The sequence below is a fragment of the Lissotriton helveticus genome, chromosome 8 (assembly GCF_964261635.1).
Source record: "Lissotriton helveticus chromosome 8, aLisHel1.1, whole genome shotgun sequence".
Classification (NCBI taxonomy): Eukaryota; Metazoa; Chordata; class Amphibia; order Caudata; family Salamandridae; genus Lissotriton; species Lissotriton helveticus.
Window position 1 is genome coordinate 81,037,523 of NC_136069.1, and position 25,264 is coordinate 81,062,786.

At 45.3% G+C, this 25,264-nt stretch overlaps 1 protein-coding gene across 1 annotated transcript in view; it reads right to left on the minus strand.

Moving 5' to 3' along the window:
- The window catches only part of SIDT1 (SID1 transmembrane family member 1), a 166,192-nt gene that overhangs the window by 86,650 nt on the left and 54,278 nt on the right, over positions 1-25,264 (minus strand). The window contains exons 7-8 of the mRNA XM_078655905.1: positions 23,536-23,629; positions 19,617-19,660 (exon numbers count right to left, since the gene is read on the minus strand). Coding sequence (XP_078512031.1) covers positions 19,617-19,660; positions 23,536-23,629 — 138 coding nt within the window. The remainder of the gene's footprint in view (positions 1-19,616; positions 19,661-23,535; positions 23,630-25,264) is intronic.

Consider the following 25,264-nt stretch of genomic DNA (forward strand, 5'->3'; position numbering starts at 1 on the left):
GCACAACTAATAGTGGAAGGTAGGCCGCAGGCAGACACCTGTGTTTACAGAGTGCAGCACAACCAGTAGTTGAAGGTAGGCCGCAGAGAGCCACCTGTGTTTAAAGAGTGCAGCACAACAAGTAGTTGAAGGTAGGCCACAGGCAAACACCTGTGCATACAGAGTACAGCACAACTAAGGGTGGAAGGTGGGCCACAGGCAGACACCCATGTTTACAGAGTGCAGCACAACCAAGAGCCGAAGGAAGGCCGCAGAGAGACACGTGTTTAAGTGGTGCAGCACCACCAAGAGTGGAAGGTAGGCCGCAGAGCGACACCTGTGTTTACAGAGTGCAGCACAACCAAGAGTGGAAGGTAGGCCACAGAGAGACACCTGTGTTTACAGAGTGCAGCACAACCAAGAGTGGAAGGTAGGCCGCAGAGAGACACCTGTGTTTACAGAGTGCAGCACAACCAAGAGTGGAAGGTAGGCTGCAGAGAGACACCTGTGTTTACAGAGTGCAGCACAACCAAGAGTGGAAGGTAGGCCGCAGAGAGACATCTGTGTTTAGAGTGCAGCACAACCACTAGACGAAGGTAGGCAGCAGAGATACACCTGTGTTTAGAGTGCAGCACAACCAGTAGACGAAGGTAGGCCGCAGAGATACACCTGTGTTTAGAGTGCAGCACAATCAGTAGTCGAAGGTAGGCTACAGGCAGACACCTGCGTTTACAGAGTGCAGCACAACTAGCAGTGGAAGGTGGGCCGTAGAGACACACCTGTGTTTACAGAGTGCAGCACATCTAAGAGTAGAAGGTTGGCCACAGAGAGACACCTGTGTTTACAGAGTGCAGCACAACTAGTAGTGGAAGGTGGGCCGCAGAGAGACACCTGTGTTTACAGAGTGCAGCACAACTAGCAGTGGAAGGTGGGCCATAGAGACACACCTGTGTTTACAGAGTGCAGCACATCTACGAGTAGAAGGTGGGCCGCAGAGAGACACCTGTGTTTACAGAGTGCAGCACAACTAGTAGTGGAAGGTAGGCCGCAGAGAGACACCTGTGTTTATAGAGTGCAGCACAACTAAGAGTGGAAGGTAGGCCACAGACAGACACCTGTGTTTACAGAGTGCAGCATAACTACCAGTGGAAGGTGGGCCACAGGCAGACACCTGTGTTTACAGACTGCAGCACAACTAGTAGTGGAAGGTGGGCCGCAGAGAGCCACCTCTGTTTACAGAGTGCAGCACAACTAAGAGTGGAAGGTAGGCCACAGGCAGACACCTGTGTTTACAGAGTGCAGCACAACTACCAGTGGAAGGTGGGCCACAGGCAGACACCTGTGTTTACAGAGTGCAGCACAACCAGTAGTCGAAGGTAGGCCGCAGAGAGACACCTGTGTTTACAGAGTGCAGCACAACTAAGAGTGGAAGGTGGGCCACATGCAGACACCTGTGTTTACAGGGTGCAGCACAACCAGTAGTCGAAGGTAGGCCACAGAGAGACACCTGTGTTTATAGAGTGCAGCACAAATAAGAGTGGAAGGTAGGCAGAAGAGAGACACCTGTGTTTACAGAGTGCAGCACAACTAAGAGTGGAAGATAGGCCGCAGAGACACACCAGTGTTTACAGAGTGCAGCACAACTAATAGTGGAAGGTAGGCCACAGGCAGACACCTGTGTTTACAGAGTGCAGCACAACCAGTAGTTGAAGGTAGGCCGCAGAGAGACACCTGTGTTTACAGAGTGCAGCACAACCAAGAGTGGAAGGTAGGCCGCAGAGAGACATCTGTGTTTAGAGTGCAGCACAACCAGTAGACGAAGGTAGGCCGCAGAGATACACCTGTGTTTAGAGTGCAGCACAATCAGTAGTCGAAGGTAGGCCACAGGCAGACACCTGCGTTTACAGAGTGCAGCACAACTAGCAGTGGAAGGTGGGCCGTAGAGACACACCTGTGTTTACAGAGTGCAGCACATCTAAGAGTAGAAGGTGGGCTGCAGAGAGACACCTGTGTTTACAGAGTGCAGCACAACTAGTAGTGGAAGGTGGGCCGCAGAGAGACACCTGTGTTTAAAGAGTGCAGCACAACTAGCAATGGAAGGTGGGCCATAGAGACACACCTGTGTTTACAGAGTGCAGCACATCTAAGAGTAGAAGGTGGGCCGCAGAGAGACACCTGTGTTTACAGAGTGCAGCACAACTAGTAGTGGAAGGTAGGCCACAGAGAGACACCTGTGTTTATAGAGTGCAGCACAACTAAGAGTGGAAGGTAGGCCACAGACAGACACCTGTGTTTACAGAGTGCAGCATAACTACCAGTGGAAGGTGGGCCACAGGCAGACACCTGTGTTAACAGAGTGCAGCACAACTAGTAGTGGAAGGTGGGCCGCAGAGAGACACCTCTGTTTACAGAGTGCAGCACAACTAAGATTGGAAGGTAGGCCACAGGCAGACACCTGTGTTTACAGAGTGCAGCACAACTACCAGTGGAAGGTGGGCCACAGGCAGACACCTGTGTTTACAGAGTGCAGCACAACCAGTAGTCGAAGGTAGGCCGCAGAGAGACACCTGTGTTTACAGAGTGCAGCACAACTAAGAGTGGAAGGTAGGCCGCAGAGAGACACCAGTGTTTACAGAGTGAAGCACAACTAGAAGTGGAACGTAGGCCACAGGCAGACACCTGTGTTTACAGAGTGCAGCACAACTACCAGTGGAAGGTGGGCCACATGCAGACACCTGTGTTTACAGGGTGCAGCACAACCAGTAGTCGAAGGTAGGCCACAGAGAGACACCTGTGTTTATAGAGTGCAGCACAAATAAGAGTGGAAGGTAGGCAGAAGAGAGACACCTGTGTTTACAGAGTGCAGCACAACTAAGAGTGGATGGTAGGTGGCAGGCAGACACCTGTGTTTACAGAGTGCAGCATAACCAGTAGTCAAAGGTAGGCCGCAGAGAGTCCCCTGTGTTTATAGAGTGCAGCACAACTACGAGTGGAAGATAGGCCGCAGAGACACACCAGTGTTTACAGAGTGCAGCACAACTAATAGTGGAAGGTAGGCCACAGGCAGACACCTGTGTTTACAGAGTGCAGCACAACCAGTAGTTGAAGGTAGGCCGCAGAGACACACCTGTGTTTACAGAGTGCAGCACAACCAGTAGTTGTAGGTAGGCCGCAGAGAGACACCTGTGTTTACAGAGTGCAGCACAACCAAGAGTGGAAGGTAGGCCGCAGAGAGACATCTGTGTTTAGAGTGCAGCACAACCACTAGACGAAGGTAGGCCGCAGAGATACACCTGTGTTTAGAGTGCAGCACAACCAGTAGACGAAGGTAGGCCGCAGAGATACACCTGTGTTTAGAGTGCAGCACAATCAGTAGTCGAAGGTAGGCCACAGGCAGACACCTGCGTTTACAGAGTGCAGCACAACTAGCAGTGGAAGGTGGGCCGTAGAGACACACCTGTGTTTACACAGTGCAGCACATCTAAGAGTAGAAGGTGGGCCGCAGAGAGACACCTGTGTTTACAGAGTGCAGCACAACTAGTAGTGGAAGGTGGGCCGCAGAGAGACACCTGTGTTTAAAGAGTGCAGCACAACTAGCAGTGGAAGGTGGGCCATAGAGACACACCTGTGTTTACAGAGTGCAGCACATCTAAGAGTAGAAGGTGGGCCGCAGAGAGACACCTGTGTTTACAGAGTGCAGCACAACTAGTAGTGGAAGGTAGGCCACAGAGAGACACCTGTGTTTATAGAGTGCAGCACAACTAAGAGTGGAAGGTAGGCCACAGACAGACACCTGTGTTTACAGAGTGCAGCATAACTACCAGTGGAAGGTGGGCCACAGGCAGACACCTGTGTTTACAGAGTGCAGCACAACCAGTAGTCGAAGGTAGGCCGCAGAGAGACACCTGTGTTTACAGAGGGCAGCACAACTAAGAGTGGAAGGTAGGCCGCAGAGAGACACCAGTGTTTACAGAGTGAAGCACAACTAGAAGTGGAACGTAGGCCACAGGCAGACACCTGTGTTTACAGAGTGCAGCACAACTACCAGTGGAAGGTGGGCCACAGGCAGACACCTGTGTTTACAGAGTGCAGCACAACCAGTAGTCGAAGGTAGGCCACAGAGAGACACCTGTGTTTATAGAGTGCAGCACAAATAAGAGTGGAAGGTAGGCAGAAGAGAGACACCTTGGTTTACAGAGTGCAGCACAACTAAGAGTGGAAGGTAGGCGGCAGGCAGACACCTGTGTTTACAGAGTGCAGCATAACCAGTAGTCAAAGGTAGGCCACAGAGAGTCCCCTGTGTTTATAGAGTGCAGCACAACTAAGAGTGGAAGATAGGCCGCAGAGACACACCAGTGTTTACAGAGTGCAGCACAACTAATAGTGGAAGGTAGGCCACAGGCAGACACCTGTGTTTACAGAGTGCAGCACAACCAGTAGTTGAAGGTAGGCCGCAGAGAGACACCTGTGTTTACAGAGTGCAGCACAACAAGTAGTTGAAGGTAGGCCACAGGCAAACACCTGTGTTTAAAGAGGACAGCACAACCAAGGGTGGAAGGTGGGCCACAGGCAGACACCCATGTTTACAGAGTGCAGCACAACCAAGAGTGGAAGGTAGGCCACAGAGAGACACCTGTTTTTACAGAGTGCAGCACAACCAAGAGTGGAAGGTAGGCCACAGAGAGACACCTGTGTTTACAGAGTGCAGCACAACCAAGAGTGGAAGGTAGGCCGCAGAGAGACACCTGTGTTTACAGAGTGCAGCACAACCCAGAGTGGAAGGTAGGCCGCAGAGAGACACCTGTGTTTAGAGTGCAGCACAACCAGTAGACGAAGGTAGGCCGCAGAGATACACCTGTGTTTAGAGTGCAGCACAACCAGTAGACGAAGGTAGGCCGCAGAGATACACCTGTGTTTAGAGTGCAGCGCAATCAGTAGTCGAAGGTAGGCCTCGAAAACCACTGTTTTTCCAAACCCAAATATATGGTCTTGGTTGGGTTTTTAATGTGATGCACACTGCATGAACTGCATGGGAAATGTCCCATTAGTACATTATTTGAGCAGGTGGATGCCGGTGCTGGGCACCAGCACTTATGACAGTCTGCCACATGGTGGCGCTGTCGATGTAATTTAGACATAAGCAGAACAACAGTTGCTTCTTAATCCAATATATATTAATAACAACTAATAGCTGCCACCCAAGCCATTCTTATAGCTTTGGGGGCTTGGATTAGTCTGAATTGTCATCCTTGCAGGAGTATTAGGGTTAGTAGTTGTGTAGGTACTGTCGCTGGTAGGGGTAATGGATGGTTCAATCTCCAGTAGCCTCCTGACGCGGACCGTGGCATATATTTTATTACAAATTAGGCACTGTACAGGTTAGAGACCCCACAAATGTGACATAGTAGTAGTCCTGCTAAAGGGGATGCATGGTCACTTGTTTAATGAACAATGCGTGGTAAAGTAAAAGAATGAGTACAATATGTTGTAAAGGTCAGCGTGTTGTAGTACACGCATTGGAAAAACATATGTGGTAAATGCGTGCATTGTAACAACTGATAATCCTCACAGGGATTAAACGTGGGAATTCCAAACCACACTGAGGCCCCTGCAGGTGGCCACTTAACCCACTGAGTAATGTTACTGATAGAGGAACTACTCCAGACATTTTTATTCCATTAACAACGTTCAATGAATATTTCAAGTTGGCAGTGCTTAATTTGAGCAGGTGGTTTCCAGTGCTGGGCACCAGCACTAATTGTCAACACCGGCTCTTGTGACAGTCTGCCACAAGGTGGCGATGTCTGTCCAATTTAGAGATGACCACATCAACAGTCTATTTTGACTTCAATATACATTGAAAATGACTATTACCTGCCACTCAAACCAATTTTATAGCTTTGAGGGCCTGGAATAGTCCACATCGTCACACTTGTAGGAGTGTGATGGTTAGTAGTTGTGTTGTTAGTATCATTGTCAACACGGCAGGGGCAATGTGTGGTGTAGGCTGCAGTGGCCTCATGACAAGAGCCCTGACAACTATTTTTTAAAATAAATTAAGCACTCAAGTTGCACAAGTATTTCAATGTCAGGTGAAGCGGACAGGTTGGAAGCCATGCGCTGCAGGCGGCGAGCTGACTGGAATGGATCTGTTTTCAGTGTCAATTTTTCTTTACATTGTGACTCAGTGCATCCTTGGTACATGCGAGACCTTACGGCAGGCCTTGCATGCCAGCACTTGTAATTACATGTTGCCATTATGAGCATGTGCTTAAGAATCTGTGTGAAGTACTTTTGGCTAAAATGCCAGAAGGGGGTCACAAGTGACATGAGTTCACATGGGAGCTAAGAACAGATAAGGTAAAAAATAAAGATAGAAAAACCCCACCAGCATACTCTATTTAGAGCTTGAAAGGAAAACATGTTCGTTAATCAAACAAGAATAAACAGTACGACCTTGAGTACTGTAACAATAGGGTCATGTGTGTCGAACTATGTGGGCAGTGTGAGAAGAGTCCAGAAACAAAGGGCCTCATGTATAAAGTAGGAGCTATAGGAGCTATAGGCACTTGTGTACTGAATAATTCAGAATGGAACATAAAGGGAATAGTACTGACGTCATTCAGGACAGTGCAAGTATAGTCTAGTGGGGACACCCCTGTAGTGTCTTGAAATTATGTGTGCCACGACCCTTGCAGTTCTGTGCGGACTACAATCAGGAATTACGTAATCTGCTGGGAGGTGTTAAGTGTTGGTCATAAACGTTATGACGCAATGCGTGCAGTGTGTGGTTGCATGTTGAGGAATAAAGACATCTGTTACAGAACTCCATGTGTGGCATATTCATTTGTATGCTCCCAGGCTGGGGAAGACGCTACAACTGGCACCGAATAAAAAAAGACAGTTTTCACTGAGAATTTTCACCAATACAGCAAACTGCTTGTGCATGCCACATGCTCCCCAAATCAATGCAAAGCAGTCTGTGATTGGCAAATGTGGAGTCAATGCCCTGCTCCAGTCCATACACGGCCATCGAAGAAGTTGAAGGCCCTGCAGAGGAGCACCTTTGAAAAGCCTGCCAGAACCTGCTGGTAAGGCTGAAAGAAGAAATACTGCGTTGCGTCATAACACGAAGCCCTTATCCATAGGTAGCAAATGGTAAAGGCAGTAAAAAACAGGTACGAAAGGAGAAACCTATGTACCGGCACAAGTGCTGTATGATCTTAAAATCGGACGAGGCAACCAGGCCCAAACATTGGGGGTATTGCATGGAAGGTTTGTCGGTCCCGCTTGGCGCGAAAAACGCTGCCTGAACATCACATGATCTTAATAGCAACAAAAGGAAATGCAAGATATGATGCGGCTACATTCCTGAAGCCACCACCTTTGTTTGACACAGCAAAGAGAAAAAGACATCCGTGCCAGGTGGGCTGCATAGATCAAGACATTCAATGATTTCATAGAAGCGTTGAAAGAAAAAGACTACAAGAAAATTATTAAATATTTGAAAACTCTTGCAGGCGGTGGAGTGAAAGAAGTGCTAAAGAATGTCTTCCAAACTGATGCAATATTGTACCAAAAGACAAAAGAAACACTGGTAGCCAAGTTCAATCCAATCTTGAATATGAAAGGTACATATTCAACCAAGCACGACAATAGGCTGATGAGTTTGTTGTATGAATTGTGGCACGTATCAAACACTGTAAGTTCTGTGACTTTAATGAAGAATTTAATTGTGATCATAATAATGAAGAAAAAGCCATACGCCTCAAAGTCAGTGATGGCTGTCTTTCAGATTCCTTCAGGAGACACATGTTGAGAGAGACACTCAGTGTAGAGAAAATGTTAATGGCTGCAAGGGCAGAAGAACAAGCAAATCAACAAGCTGCTGATATGGAAGCAGGAACATCGCACAATGAACCAGCATTGATTATTAAAAGCAAGTAAACGCACAAAATAGATACACAGAAGTAGATGTCTGAGAAGAAGAAAAAGTTATGCTCCCGATGTGAGTTTTCATTTCCCCATGAAGGTAAATGTCCAGCCATAGGACAGATATGCAAAGGCTGCGGGAAGGAAACCACTTCATAATGGTCTGCAAAGCGAAAGAGAAATTGAAAACAAGAAGACAAAATGAGCGCCAGAAAGTTCCAGAAGTATTCTAATCATGCCCACAAGGCCAATAAGTGACACCAGTTAGGACAAGTAGAAACCAAGTCGATTGTCATCATGTTCATCAAATAAAGGCTCTTCAACGTTATTATCAAACACTAGTTAAGAAGATGTATGTGTGTTGATGATATGCACAAAAGATCAACATGCCCATATAGGATTAGCTGCTTACAATGAAGGTCAAAAATCAAAAGAAAAGCATCAAACAAAGTGACAAATTTCATTTGGACACTGTCCCAAAATGACATTAAAGGTGAGCTGTTGCCCCATAACCTTCATTATAGACAGTGGTTCATCAATTAATATCATGCCAGTAGAGAAGTTTACCAGCTTAACTCCTGAGCCATGCATTACCCCATCAAACACCAAGGTGTACACGTGGGCTACTTCTAAATCACTACAGAGCCAAGTGTCATTTACAGGAACCATGAGACACAAAACAATGTCAGTGTACGCGCCAATTCATGTTCTTCAGAGAAATTCAACTGCATGTCTGCTTAGCTTTGCCACTGCTGCTAACATGGGACTGATATCTCTCACCTACAACCTCAGAGCTCAGTCTCAAATCACGAGTCAGTACCTGTTGTTGTTTACTGGCCTAGGAAGACTCAAAACCAACAGGATCGTTGGTTTTGTAGTGTAGGGGTATACATACTAGGGTATAGGCAGGATATAGATATAAGTGTAGGGCTACATGTACTAAGATATAGGCAGGTTATAGATATTACTTTAGGGGTATACATACTAGGGTATAGATATCAATGTAGGCGTACACGCACTATGGTATAGTCAAGAAATATATACCACTGGGGGTATACGTACTAGGATATAGATATCAATGTAGGGTTATATGTATCAGGGTATAGCCAGGGTATAGATATCACTGGAGCGGGCGGCTCTTCCATGTGAGCGGAGGAGTGTCGCCCCACTGCTTTCTCGCAGTGTGAGAAGCAGAAACATAAAACTTGTATTATGAATACAATTTTATGTTTCTGCGTCTCGCACTGCGTGAAAGGAGAAAGAAGGATTTAGTTGGTGGCGGGCGGGCAGGTGGTCCTGCTGCAGGGAAGGGGAGGAGTGGCTTGCCAACTGTTGTGGGTGCTGACTGTTTGGTCGGCCCTGGCCGACCAAGCCAGTCATACAAACTCTCCCGTTTTCTCCATGATTGGCTTAGGGGAGGAGAGGGAGTCTGCCTGCTTCCTGGGACTCGGAGCAGAGAGAGAAGGCGACGCGATGCGGGACCAGAGGATAAGGTAAGTTTTAATTAAATTTGTTTAAATTAACCCCCCTCCCCGCATGACCCTATCCCCGTGCGACCCCCCGCCCCCACCCACGACTGCAGGTATCTGTTGAAAAGTCAGGTCTTGAGTCCCTTCCTTAAGTGAACTGACGTATCTTCTGCTGCGAGACTAGAATTGACGGATCGCCACTGTTGCAGGAATAGGACCGGGGCATGTTATGTTATGTTAAGTTATTGGGCTCTTGTATAGCGCATGACACACCCTGGGGTATCTCAGCGCTTACCCCAAAAAAGGTATCCCCAAAAGCGGAAGTCTAGGAAAGCTACAATTACAGGAAACATAACGTTAAAATAAAAAAGTTTTAAGTTGCTTTCTGAAAGCCAAGTAGGAGGTGGATTTACGTAAAGCCTCAGGGAGAGAGTTCCAATACTTGGGGCCTATATATGAGAAGGCTCTGCCGTCAGCGCGACTACGACGAATACGGGTCATCCTCCTCGGATCCAGCGCACCACCTTTGGAACTGCCACTTCAGAACCAATGCATCACTGCCACAGCGTGGAGAAGATTAAAGATCGATGCATCACCTCTACTGCATGGAGAATCCCAGCGCGTCACCTTTGGGACCGTCACATCTCAGAACCAGCGCATTGCCTTCGGAACCAATGCATCAACGCTGCTGTGTGGAGAAAACTGATGCGTGGGGAACACTGACGCATCGCATGGCTGCACCCCACAACTCTGTAAAAACAACCAGGATTAAGGTACTTTTGTTCAGTGAGCCTCACTGGATCCCTGTATCCAGCCTAAGCTCCATCGTGGTCGGCCTGAATTCTTGACCTTGTCAATTCCGGAGTGACCACATATTCCAGATAAGTGTTTATTGCTTCTAAGTGCTATTTTACAGTTTATTCTTTACAAATGTCTATCGCAAGTTCTACTTATTGGATAGTTGTCATTTTGGTTTTGTTTTATTTATTAAATTAAGCTCTTTTTTTCTAACTTGGCGTTGCATCTTTTTGTGCGGTGATTTCACTGTTTTGCTTTTTGAAGTGTTACACAAATACTGTACACATTGACTCTCAGTTACGCCTGACGGCTCACCCTGTGGTACCTGGGCACAGAGCAAAGGATGATTTAGAGTTTGCCTGCTTCTTACCCTGACTAGGATTGTGGTTGCTGCCTGACTTGGGCTCATTCCCTGCTCAACCTACAACCCACTTTCTAACAGTACACAGCTGCAGGATCACCCGATGAGATTGGAGGTTTCTGGAATTAAACACATGACTCGCCTACTTGCAAGTGTTTTAGTGTAGAAGGTGAAACAAATGTTCACTATTTTCACAAGTCGTGTGTCAGGGAAGGTAATATGTTCCCTGAAAAGAAGAAAGGTACAAAATAATCTTTATAAGTAATTATAATTTCCCCTATGCATTAGGTGCACCAAGTGAGTCAACGTGTTCCAGCATCTGCAATTCTCAAGCAGAAATTGTGGGAAGGAGCAATGACTCATGAACATGCATTTTTGTAGTGCTTGCTTTATATGCTGCTAAACCAGTTTTAAGTTACACTTTGCAAGGTACTGCCACCCAGTTCAAGTAGCGTTTCTACCTTGTTGATCCTGTTGGCAGAGTGAGAAGTGATGACGTCATGAACCTGGCTGTCCGGATGCGGAAGTGCCTCGCGCTCTTCCCTCCTCGTGAGCGCGCGCCACGAGGTGCTTCAGTTCTGTTTACTTGTGTGCTCTGGAGTCAGCTGGTAACTCACCCGCGCCCGGTTGACACCGCCTCTACGCACCTCTTTCTACAAATAAACTCTTCTTCCACTCACCTGCTGCCTCTGACACCCTTCTTCAATTTTCCATTAAAATGGAGCAAAAAAAGATAATTTTAACATTTCTCGAATTTTTCAGTTCTACTTGTACGAGCAGAGAGTGTGAATAGGAGCCCAAACATTCCCTATTTTCAGGCGGAGATAGAGGAAGAAAGGGATTTTCAGCAGACTGCCTTCGTCATGAACAAAAAAACAGGAAACTTGGAGTCATATTATCAAGAACGGGGATTACGTTCTCGCTGCTTGCCGCTAAAGCGGCGATAAGGGACTTGATAATATGCCCTTGAGAATTCCAATAGAAGCCCAGGTTTGATGTTCTTCACACCAGAACCTGGGCTTCTATTGGAATTCTCCAGGGCATATTATCAAGCCCATTATCACCGCTTTAGCAGCAGTTTCCTGCCGCTAAAAAGACAATAATGTTATCGCCGTTCTTGATAATATCGCCCGCAGTTCCTACAAATCTAAAAGTGTTGCACGTGCCTCAGTACAGATCACTTATAATGTCAACCAGCCATCCTGGCGTACCCTGTTAAACCTAGGGTGCCCACCATTGTGGACATTGCCTTCGGTGCTGAACATTTCACCTACAAATCTTTAATTTCAGGATTCTAATTAAAACAAGTCTACAAGACCCACAATGCATTAGACTATCACAAAAATCCATGACTGGAAAGAGTGTTGTAATGACCTGTAGGGAGGTGGTCACCATAGTTAGAGCATTGCACTACAAGGCAGTTCTTAATTTCCAAAACAAATAAGTGCCAGGGCTCTTGTCAGGAGCCCCCTGCAGCTTGCACCACACATCGCCCCTGCCATGTTGTCAATGATAGTAACAACACAACTACTAACCATCACACTCCTACAAGTGTGATAATTCGGACTATTCCAGGCCCTCAAAGCTATAAGAATGGCTTGGGTGGTGCAGGAAAGTAGGATCCTTCTGGCATAGATACCCCCGCTTTTTGCCTGATGTCAGTGTGTTTTGACTGTAGTTCACTGGGATCCTGCTAACCAGGACCCCCAATGAATGTGCTCTCTCTCCTCTAAATTCTATGATAAGTACTTTGGTCCCCCCACAGTTGGCACACTGGGGTACCATTGTAAGCCCCTAGTATATGGTACTGAGGTACACAGGGCGTTGGTACACCAGGGCCGCCACCCATGGGAGCCCATGCAAACTGTGTCTACAGAGCTGCTGTCTTAACCTGCATGAAATGGTCCATGCACTGTTAACTTTAGATATGGTCACTGCACTTTTAACCTATAAGTCACCCCTAAGGTAGGCCCTTCAGTCCAAAAGGCAGGGTACATGCTTCTAAGTGGGTGGGTATTCCTGCATGAGCAGAGGTAGCCCTACAAACCCTGGACTCCATTATCTGGGCTTTGTAAGAGAAGGTAGACATTTTAAGGTATGTAGTGGACACTGGCAATTTGAGATGTCCATCTACATAATGGCTTCCCCAAACCTGATCATGTTTGGTGTCAAACATGTTGGAATCATTCAACTACACCGAATCCATTGTTGGTTGAATGATACCATGTACTTGGGGGCTCCTTAGAGGACCCCCTAATACCTACCTGTGTAGCGTTACGGGGTCTGTCTGCCAGCCCGTGCTGCTGCTGACACTAGACAGTGTTCTGGCCCCCTGCTGATGAGCTTTAAACATCGGCCAAGGAAGCTGAACAAAGGATTTCCTGCTAAGGAGAGGTGTGACCACCTCTCCTTTACAATTAGGTAGGGTGGGGGGCTTTTCCGAGCTCCACCAGACTGCATTGAAGGGCACATTTGGTGCCCTCCTTGCATAAACGGTTTAGCCCAGTTCAGGAGTCCTTGGCTCCTGCTCTGGTGCAAAACCACACAAAGGACAGAGGATTGTCCACACCCCCACCCCCTCCAGCTCCTCCTTAGGGCGGTGCCTAGAGCTCCTCCAGGTGGCTACTTGATTCTGCCATGTTGAATCTTGGCCCTTGGGAGCATCTGGCTGGCTAGGCCAGCTGAGTAGCGTCCCTGACCCCCTCTGATAGGCAGGTCACCACAGAAGAGGTTCTTCCCCTTTTTTGGGTTACTTAAGGGCTCCCTTAAGAGAGGGTCCTTAGAATCGCCCCAACAACAACTTCAAGATCTGACTGTCTGTCATCTGAAGACTGTCCAAAGACTCTTCTGCTGGTGGACACTGGAACTCTGCTGTTCTTTGGGCCAGGACCAAAGGCAAGACTGCTTTCAGTTAGAAGATTCTTGCTCCATCTTCGTCCCTGTGCTTCTTCAAGTTCTGCAACTCAGTGGCTGCACATCCTCTGAGTCACCAAGGACTTAGCCTGCATCCAAGCCAGAAGGAATCTCCCTTGAAGTAAAAGAGTAACTTCACTGCATCCGCAGGCACCTCTACGACAATGACAGATTTGCTGATCTTGTTGTCCCATGAACATCTCAAATAAATGAGAGGGGCCCCATTCACACCAAAGGAGTAGGGCACCAAATAGACCTCACTCAAAAAAGTGGTCCCCTTTGGGTAACTTAAAACACCATGGCACAAACGCTCAGACACATACCCATACCACCAGAACATAACACCACCACCATCAAAGGGCCAAGTGCTAAACAATTTTAGAATACAAATATTTTATTAAAAGTAGTCCAGACAAATGGTCACACACAGAACATATTTTGCACGAATATTAAAAATACTTTTTTACATCAAAGTAAAAGCATCATACATCTTTCTTTTGTCCACAGAGGCTTTGATACCCCGCATGCAGACGACTAATATGAGATATACTATGAGCTGCTGAAATAACACGAGAACCCCAGAGGAAGAAGAGAAAAAGTCTGAGACCCAGATATATATTGTCACGTGTGCGTCTGGATATTCTATTTGAAGTACAGAGGCATAGATTGGCGTAATCTCCCTCCAACCATTGGATGCAGGTAACAAAGGGGTTGGAGAACCTCAGAGGTGTCTAACTGAAAGGGAGGTTAATCCACCCCCGAGAGTGTTGCTGAAAGGGTATATCTGCTTTGTTAATTTGAAAGACACCTGGGATACAGAGAAGATTTGTGTTGGGGTTTGAGAGATATCATCTCTTGTCCTGAAGAAGGTGGTGCTTAAATAATTACACCCACCGAAACGCGTCAATGCTTTTTTAATAAAAGGCACATTTTAGACTGTTGAGACATTTGTTCTAATTACGGAAGTATCTATACAAAAAATTAATTGTTGGACAAATGATCTTGGTCTTATGTATCTGCCTTTTAAATGACTAGAATTCTTTATCTTGCAGGTTCTCCAATGTTGCACTGATTTATCTGTTTTAAAAAATGTATTTTTGCAATTTATGTGATGTATAATGTTTTTAATTTGATGTAAAAAAGTCTTTTTAATATTTTGTGCAAAATATGTTCTGTGTGTGACCATTTGTCTGGTCTACTTTTATTAAAATATTTGTATTCTAAAATTCTTTAGCACTTGGCCCTTTGATGGTGGTGGTGTTATGTTCTGGATATATGAGTATGTGTCTGAGCGTTTGTGCTATGGTGTTTTAAGTTACCCAAAGGGGACCACTTTTTTGACTGAGGTCCCCTGAACATCACCCAGCTCGGCAACATAGGTGGTAGTTTTGTGGTTCTCCAGAGGCCTGACCATTCCTCACTGCAACCGGGGTGACTGTAATCCCTTTCTGGCTGACATAAACTGCCTCCCTATGCACAGCGTCTGTTTGTTGTTACCAAGGCATGCTGGCTCTCTTCAGAAAAGATTTTCAAGTTCCAAGAAGCCCCTGCCTCCAGCATCGCACAGCTCCAAGAACAATGTCCTGCCTTGCGTAAAAAAACGTTAAAAACAAAACTGGCAGGTACTCCCCTTAGTGACACTACCCCTCTAGACATGCGCATTACAAGTACGGTATGCGCATGCGCGGAGTATCATGTAGCCGACGCATGCGCTTAAATATACCCCGCGCTCAGTATGGTAGTGCTCGGAAGAACGCCGGAATACTGAGACAGCGGCCGACACCCCTCGGCACAGAACACTGCGGTGATTAAGTAAGTACAGGCACCGCCACAGATACGTCCCCTTTTCCCTTCCTTTAAATACGCACCTTGATGCAGGGGGGTTTAATCTAATCTACCCTTCCGTGTATTGTCACTTTTTCGACTAGCTCCCGCCCTGACGCCGCCACACGACCAAACCAGACTACAGATCGTGCAATAGTTCCCTCCTTGATAAACAACGTCTGGCTTAAGGAAATAACACGGCCACGGTAAAAAAGATTAAACTGATGGAATATTCTGTTTTTTCCAAAAAACAATTAGGCATATAGGTTATTTAAATAGTTTCTACTTGTTAATAGATGACCTTCTGGAGACGGAGACTTCACATGTAAACAGTACTAGTCTCTCCAATCCCCGACGTCTATTGTACAGACACCGTGTAAGTCCCCATTCTGATAACTCTTGGGTAACACCACATTATGAACTCCAAATTTGAATTTCTTTAATAAAAACCATCTTTCTTTAAATTTTAGAAAGTGTGATTCATCATACCGGCAGAATTAATTTCTCCACCGCTTTTGAATTACTGTTGAGACACTTCCTGAAGTGAGTTCACTAGCATGCAAAAGCGCGTAAACTAGTTTATACTTTATTTTTCAAGTTGTATTAATGCAAATTGATTTTGTACAGCTTATAAACTCTTTTCTCTTTCTTTAAAAAAAACGTGTAAATAACCTTGTTTTCCATTGTATTAATAACTCTTTGGAAAACGATTTTGTGTAGCTCAGTGCTGCTCATCCTAGTTAAATAATGCCTAAAATTGTTTAAGCCGCAGAGCTTTGGGAGTATTAATTAATCTGTTGTTCACTCTTGTGCAATACCATAGGACTAAAATTAATTTTATTAATAATTTCAGGGAAGCTCACGTCCTGATGATGATCTAAAATATTCTAGATCGAAACGCCGTCGACAAACTCAAGGAAACCTTCCCTATTTTCATTGTATATATTTTTGTGGGAATAACCTTGTGGTGACATCTTTGTATATAAGTGTATATAATTGTTTTTTAATATATTTCACTAAAGTCACTTTGAGCACTTTTTTGTCACATATGTGAGCACCTGTAAAAGGAAGTAATTATCGTTATTTTTTGCATAATATTGTAATACAATTTACCTATATGGTACCTTGCCAAGACCTTCTCCCTGAATTAATTTTATGAATTAATTTCATAATCTAAAGTATCCTCCCCAGGACCCCTTTGGGGCCACAAAAAACCATTGTAATTCCTACAAATACGTTCACCCCAGGTTCTACTAATGGGGTACCCTTGTTTTCTTTAATTACTGCCTGCATCCTCTGCATCGTGGGCCTTCATCTCTTGTGTGCTGCTGAGGCTTCCCTGTGACTTCATGTGCCTGCTGCCAGAGGGTCCTTGAGGGGGGCTCCGCTGATTCCTATTGGCTCTCCTGAGTGCTGACGGCTGGCTTTGACTTACAGTTGCTGGGGTAGTTCCACAGACCTTGCTGGTCCGCAACACAGCATCATCACCCGCAATCCGTTTGCGTTTGCCAAGGCTTCGTGGTGGTCCTGCTGGCCACTGACCTTCCGACACACGTCGACCGGCATGGGACAGCTCATGGACAGCGCCTGTGCGCCTGCATCGCCACCTGGTTTCTCCACAGTTGCTGCTTCGACCTCACAGTTGTACAGCAAAACCTCCAGCAAGGGCTGGTATTGTGTTCCAGTGCCTCCTGGTCACCTCCGGGAGGTTTGGACTCTGTCCCCTTTGCTTTCAGGTTCTTCTTTTCTGGATTCTATGTCCTGGTTCCACCGGCCTGGTCCATGAGACTCTGTAGATGCTCAGTTCCAAGAACCTACATTGGCATCTACAGGCGGTTCTGACACCACTTCATCCCTATACACCTGGGCTCCCTGGTGTAGGTATCCTGGTTTCTGGGGTACCCACAAGTGGGGTGCCTCTCCAAACTTCCTTGATCCAAGTGGTTCCTCTTGGGTCCTTTGGGAAGTGTACTAGAACTGTAAAAATCCAACCATGACTTCCTCTGTGTTATCCACTCAACATTTGACCTGGTGTAACCACTCTGCACCCATGCGCCTTGGGGTCCCTGGCTACTCACCTTGAGTGGCTTTGTGATTCTCCTGGGGTCCTCCATTCTTGGGTACCAGTCCTGTGTTGGTACTTGTTTCACATCCCACTATTTTAGTATATGGTCTGGCCCCCAGTTGGGCCCTATGTGTTTTCGTGTGCTCCTTATCTATTTCTGAAGTATTTCTTATGTGTAGTTGATATCTCTGGCTAGGAGATATACCAAGCTCGTTTCTAGTGTGCTAATAAATACAAAGTATTTTTTATACTCACCTGGCTGGTTCTTTTCTGTGTGAAAGTTTACTGACTGACTCAGTGGCAAATGCACCCACTTTACACTCTTCTGAATAAGCCTTAGCTGCTCTCCTGAGCTATCCCTTGAGAGCTATGGTTTTCAGGGACCTAAACACTATCACTAAGGGTTGCCTGGACTCAGTGCACAGTGCCTCACCATAGGTTGACACTTTATACTGAGCCAGTAACAGTAATGTTTAATGTATATTGAATTAATAATCAACTGTTGTGTGATAACCTCTAAATTAGCCAGACAGCACCCACTTGTGGCAAACTGTCACAAGCGCCGGTGTTGACAATAAAGTGCTGGTCCTCAGCACCGGAAACCACCAGCTCAAATTAAGCATTGCTCCAAAGGTTGGTTTCGTCTGTTGTGTCAAACCGCGAATGTAAAACACAGTTACCTCTCATCATACTGAATGGCCCGCTAACCATCAGGGTTGCCACATTGTGCACTGTAGAGTTATACAACAAAGGGGTGACTGGAAATACCACTAGACCCGGGAAAAGTACAGGACAACAAAAGGGTGGTCACAGTGGTGAATAATTTAACACGAAGAGGAATCAAAGTATCACCATGACAGATCAAATGAATGCAATTTATTCTCTGATCATCACATGATTATAGAGGACAGCATGATTGCCTGTACATTTCGAAAACCGGTGCTCTAGAAAAGGGGCGAGAGAGTGCTCAGGAAAGGAGGTGCACTTATGAGGGTTGTAGAAGAGGAAAGGCAATGTACAATATATACATCAAAGATTGCTGAAACCTATCCAGTCATATGAAGGCAAATCAATACAAAACAAACATAGCATTATTCTGACACAGATAATTATTTCTGTCGTTTGTGCTCGAAAGGTTATAAAAGACCATCGCCAATTCGACCCCTTTGAGAGATGAAGGTTAATTGTTCCTCAGTCTGGGGTCTTCATCAGGAGGAAAAGGGAGACACCGATTTAGACCAGCTGGATGAATCAGACTGGAAAATGTAACCACAACTCTTCTCCACATAATCAACTGTCCCACAAAGTCCATACCATCAAATACCATTCCTCATCGTCACAAAACACCACAAGTACCTATGTCTTAGTATGGCTGTAATTTGTGGGGTCTACTGACTTCTTAAGTAAAATCCAATAACCTCCCATGACTGTTTCCAAGTAAGGGCCTGATTTAGACCTTGGCGGATGGATTACTCCGTCACAACGGTAACGGCTATCCTTTCCACCGAAATATAAATACCATAGGATATAATGGGATTTATATTTCAGCGGACAGAATATCCATCACTGTTGTGATGGAGTAACCCGTCCGACAAGATCTAAAGCAGGCCCTAAGTCTTTTATTTTTACGTATTCATGCGCCCGAAGCCCAAAAAATGTAATACATTTTCTGTATGTGGTTCAGGGCGCTGTCACGAGTACCTCCAAAGCATCGCCACAATGGATATTAGCATTCAAAGGTCCTCTCACTGAATTTATTTCAAACTCCCAAGATGATTTCCCCTCTAGTGGTAATTCCAATTACAAATGGTTCCTACTGGATTAAGTTGTGGCAATAGATACCCATTAAACTAATAGACACCAATAAACAGGTCAAGGTTGCAGCTGAAATCGCTGAAATTCTATCTATAAAGTTCAGTATGTATGCAAAAAAAACATACAGCACCCAAGCATCTAGAAGGCACCATTTTGAACTGGTCAACTCAAATTTCAACCAGGGCTCTCTAGCTCACAGGACACCGCCTGCAATGTTCTATGGTACTACGAAGATGGTCGACCTTTCATTACATGGAAGCTCCTTGCAAAACCAGACCGAATGAGTACAGGAATGTATCAGGAGGGTCACACTACCAATCCAAAATGGCAATAAAAGCTCTTCGAGAGGGTATCACACATTACGTCTAATAGGTCTGTGCCCTTCACCGATCCTGAAAAGAAAAATTGTGGCACAGGAATAAATGGAAAACAGTGCTGTTGGGAAAATTGTGTTGGCTACCTTCATCAGGACTGTAACTCCTTTCCAAGGTCTTCCTCCTGATCCTGAAAATGAGAAGACATACGAGTCAACTGTGTTTGCAGCACGAAAGCACTTGCATTCTTTTTTTATAGAAGTACAGCTGGTCCTAGAAACTCATCAATAACCCCCACTTACTGGTATTATCTACAATACTATAGTCTGTACGACTAGTCAGACATGGCATCAGCAAGTCAAAGGAGGTTCGCTTAGTGCTGTTAGTGGGTTGAAGTAGGAACACACTGCTGTCCATGGGTTAAAGAAAGGACACACCCAGTCTTAGGGGCCCGGGGCCCTATTTCCAATACATGCTGCTCTACTAGACATGAGCACTGCCTGGTAGTTGCCATTTATGAGAAAGTGGCAGGGTTGTCTGGGGTGAACTATCCTTGTAGACCAATGGCAGAAGCTTTGGGTTGACATCCCATCTCTTTGTAGAGGGATACAGAATAGGGAACTGATGTACAAAATCATGATGGATTGGCGTGTTACATCCTAGAAGCTAACACAGATGTGTGCAATGTAGATGTCCTACACAGGAGGAGATGCGGCCAGATAGCAGTCTCACTGCATGTTTGGTGGGTGTACCCACGTCTGACTCTCTTTTGGAAGGAAATCCCGAACCACATGAAAGGAGCGCTGGAATACCCGCTTGCGATCAGATCCAGCGACCATCATACTCAATCTTCATCTGCCAGAGATCAAGCACATGCACAAGGTGGACTGGAGATTGATTGCCGATATGATCTCGGTGACTAAAGAGCTGATCGCTTTTTCCCACAATGCATGAATGGGCTAGACCAGCGTTCTCCAAAGTCAGTCCTGGAGGGCCGGATCCATGCCATATTTTTAGGATATCTCCATTTAGATAAATGTAGTTATCTTTAAAATCTGGCATGGATCTGGCCCTCCAGGAGCAACTTTGGAAAACCCTGGACTAAACAATAGTCAGTGGCACCATTTGGTGGAGTACTTGAAGGACATAAACTTTGTCTATAGCTGCCCCAAAACTTAGCAATCTCTCCGTCTTGAAAATTATTTCACGAGATGGAAAAAAGCAACTCCAGTAAATGAACCAAGCGCAAAGTACTACCAAAATGGCGACATTGAGAAGTTATACTAAAGCCTAAGGACTGCTTTTGTACTTCCGCTTGAGAGACGGAGGTTGGGGCATATACAGAGTTGTTAAATCTAAGATAGAAATATGACACATTGTAACCCTTATGGATAGGCCCATGGTTGAATGTTCAATCTTATTTGCCTGAAAATGAGCAAAATCTCATTGGGAAAAAACAGAAAGCACACACATTGCACTCAGTGGGTTATAGGAGGCACACACACAATGTCACTGGTTTAAAGGAGGTACACACAAATATGTCAGAGTTAAAGAAAGCATACTCGATGTGAAAGAAAATACAATAAATGATGTCAGATGGTTAAAGACGGCACAAACAATGAAGTCACTGGGTTACCTGAGGCACAAACAATGGGTTTGCCCTCTGAATATCAAACCAACAATATCAATGGGACAGAATATCAAACCAAAATATTGACAGGTAGGTAAGTCTAAATATTCTATACCTAATTCCAAATATAGTACCTACACAGTACATATATGTTCAAGGTACGCAGATGTGGAGTTAGGAACAGTAAATCTATTCTTCCCTATATGCACTTCTCTTCCAGTGTTTTGTTCCTCAGTATTCTGTCCTCAATATTAGTATGACACAATATTGTTGCTGTCGATATTCAGTGGTACAATCCAAACAATGATGTGGGTGGGTTAAATGAGGCTCATGCAAAGCTGTCGGGGGTGTGATGGAAGCATATACAATGCAGTCAGTGGAGTAAAGGCAGGACCCACAATGATGTCAGTGGATTAACCCCTTCACCGCGGGGCTAATTCCCCCACGATGCGGGGCATGAGGGGGGCCGCACGCGGCGCCGCGGTGCTCGTGACGAGCTCAGCTCGTCACGCAGTACGGTGGCACCACGCCCGTTTGATGGAACGCCCAGCACAGCAGGGGAATTATCCCCACGTGGGCGTTCCGCAACGGTCATGATGAGCTCAGCTCGTCATAAGCACCTAACGGGTTAAAGGAGGCTCACACAAGGACACACACACAATACAGTCAGTGGGTTATAGGAGTATCACACAATGATGTTAGTGAGTTAAAGGAAGTACACATAATGATGTCAGCACAAACAACGCTGTTAGTGGCGTGACTGCAATATCTTTTGAATTTGCTTGCTTTTGTGATTTTAAATTACTAAAATCGAATAAAGCTTATTTTGATTTGATTTTGACTGTAATATCCATAATGAAGTCCGTGGGTAAAAGGAGGCACACGCAATGCTGTCAGTGGAGTGAAGAAGGCACACACATTGTTGGCAGTGGGTTAAACGAGGCACTTGCAATGCAGTAAGTTAAAAAGAGGCACCCACAATGTTGTCAGTGGCTTAAATCAGGCACATATAAAGGTGTGGGTAGGTAAAAAGAGACACACACAATGCTTCTGTGGGTTTTGTCAGAGTATAGTCATGCTGACAGCTATCCTTCTTTTGTACATTTAACAAACACCATAAACTCCCTAACAGAGGGCACATGCCTTCTAAGTCTGGAGTGAGATTTACAATGAGCTAGTGCAGGAGTGTCAGTAGAAGACCCAGGAGGGACAAAGCCATGTAGTAGATGAGGCTATCCACTGACTATGTCAAAGAGTTCATTTAGATGTATCCTGTGTAATGCATCGTATGTGGATATCCAAAGAAATGACATGGATTTGGCACTTCTGGTCCTACACTGGCAGAGGCACAAAGGGTTATCCAGAGACATGAGAAGTACTGGGAGGCTGACCAAAGTCAGGGCTCTGTGTGGCAGTGCTCTTCCAAGGAGATCCCTCCCCAACTGAGGTTCAACATCTATAACCTGTACTTTTGGCCCGGCGGCCCTGCACTTATGTCCAAGGTGCCCTGTGGAGGAAGGCGTGCTTGCAGACACTCTACGAGCCTCATTTATGAGAAGTAACGCATCACTTCTCAGTGTGCCCTCCTTGCGACATATTTACTGTATGACGCATCATGTCGTAAGGAGTTACAGATACGTCAGTATTTCTGACGTATATTGCAATGTGTATTTTCACATGGGCCATGCCCCATGTGTAAGGGCTTGCGTCAGTCTTATGCCTGCTGTGAGGCAGGCGTGAGTTATTGACGCATTTGCACCCTAGAAGTGGCGCTGTGAAATCTGGTAGCTTTCACTGCATCACTTCTACAAGGCTTACTTACGTGGGAACGCCCACCCTGCATACATTATACCTGACGCATGTATAATGTAGCGCAGGGGTTTACAAAGTGACACATCTGCTTAGATGCGTCACTTTGTAAATAGGGGCATGTTTTACGCCGCTGATGCGTCACAAAAAGTGACCCAACGGAAGCACAAAACTGTCGCAAGGCCTCATAAATAAGGCCCTACATGTCTTCCTATGCTTCAAGAAAGACTGAGACAACTTATAATAGAGATAAGAGATACCTTCAAAGGGTCTCAATTGATATGTTAGCTCTAGGGCTATTTTGAGCGGTTCATCGGTGTCGAAAGCCCCTGTGAAGCGCGGGCAGATTCAGGCTCATGATCGTATGGAGCTAGAATCCATTGGGGATTTATGGGGTGACGGATCCATTCCAGAGTGTACCCAATAATAACCAGAGAACTGATAGACAGACTGACCAATCAGTGTGGAGGGCAATAATTTGCCTTTAGTTGATAGGAGCCCATGGAGGGTGACTACTTGAGATCTGCTTTTCTTCTTTGAATACATTCCTTTTAACTTGGCAATCCCTTGTCCTTCTAGAGACAGCAGGGGCTTCTAATATAAATGACAGTGTTCAGAGGGCTTACCTAAAATAGTGCACGAAGGCAACGACAAGCGCCCCAACGTAGAAGGCCAGGAAGATGATGACACAAAGGAGGATGGCCTGGATGTACACAGAAGCTGCAAAGAAACAACAATATTAGTAATTAAGGAGTAAAAGAGTTACATTTCTTACTGAAAGCATGATTATTAATCCATCTATCCACTGGTTACTACAAATAAATAGTAATCCTAAAAAAAAGTAATTTTTATACTATTTAACAAATATATTAGATTACTTATGATGTATACCTCATTTTCAGTGCTGAATAAGATGTGAGGTCCATGCAGAAATGTTGCGTAAAAAAGGACTGTCCTCTCCACGGAAGTTGGAGTGTGACTGGATGGTGAATATATAATAAGCGGAATGCTTCTGGATAAAATGTTTCACTATTTTTGTACATTTGGAATATTAAACAGTACTGCGTTGATTGTTTGGATCAGAAGTGGGCACACCAGGTATGCTCCAACTCAGGAAATTAATCGGATTTGAAATCCTTGAACTTTCCCCACATTACTGGTGAGCTACTCTGACAGGTGCATACATCTTAAATGTGGCACATTCGAAGCTTCCTGATTTTGGGCACATTTATCCAGGTCTCTGTGTCTTTGGGTGTCACTTGTATATTACAGCTGCAAAGTTAGGAGGAATATTTACACAGTGGAATAGTAAACTGTGCCAGCCATGCTTTCTATAATGTTTTTCCCAAGCGCATTAAACTCCTATCATTCAAATCACATGAGTGTTTGGCATCCGCTAGCTTGGGTGGTCCATCTACCTCTCCTCAGCAAGACTGCAGGTAGGTGATCACGTACTTATTACTTGCTTCTCTCTTGGGTGGCTCCCACACCTCACCTAGTATAATTATAGCCCAACATTTATCAAGCTGGAGAAGAGAGATGAAAGGATGGTCATATGAATCCCAGGCCACCCAACAATTACTGAAGACCGCCTCATGATCACCGCTCTTAAAACAGGCCGGCCGGCCTCGTGGAGACAAAGGGAGCATGCCAATCTATATCCATTTTGAAAAAGGTAGATTGAATATCTTGTCACCACAGCCGGCTCTTCGTGCTGGTCAATCTCAATAAAAGCAATCTCCGAATACACTCAATCCATTGACGAGGACACGGGTAAGTCAAAAAATTTGATGAAAAACAGTTGGACTCAAATAAGGAAGTTCCCCAGCACAGAAATCTCAGCCTTCACCTCTACATCCATTATTAATCACCACTCTTCTTAAATGTTGTGGTTTTACTGTAATCTTCTATTTTATATATTATTAATATTATTATTATTATATAAAAACGAATGTATGTCTGTCTGTCTGTCTGTCTGTTTGTCCTTTATGCATTACCACACCATTCATCCGATCGCCATGAAACTTTGGGAAGTTGTTTGAGTAAACTTCCGCGAAGGTTTCTGGCATACATTTTTTTAAATATCGGCCCCCAGGGTCCTCATAATCTTTCGAATACTGAAATTGTCAGCAAATTTGCGAGCATCGTCGACAGTTATGCCCCGCAAACGGAAATCGATTGGTCGATCTACATCTGAAGCACGAAAGAAAAAGGCATTACGAGCTTCAGAAACAGACAAGCAACGGGAAGCGAGATTAGAAGCTGTTCGAATACAAACTGCTCAAGCCCGTTCTTCTCAAACGAACGAGCAATGAGAATAAAGATTGGAAGCCGATCGAGTACGCACTGCTCACG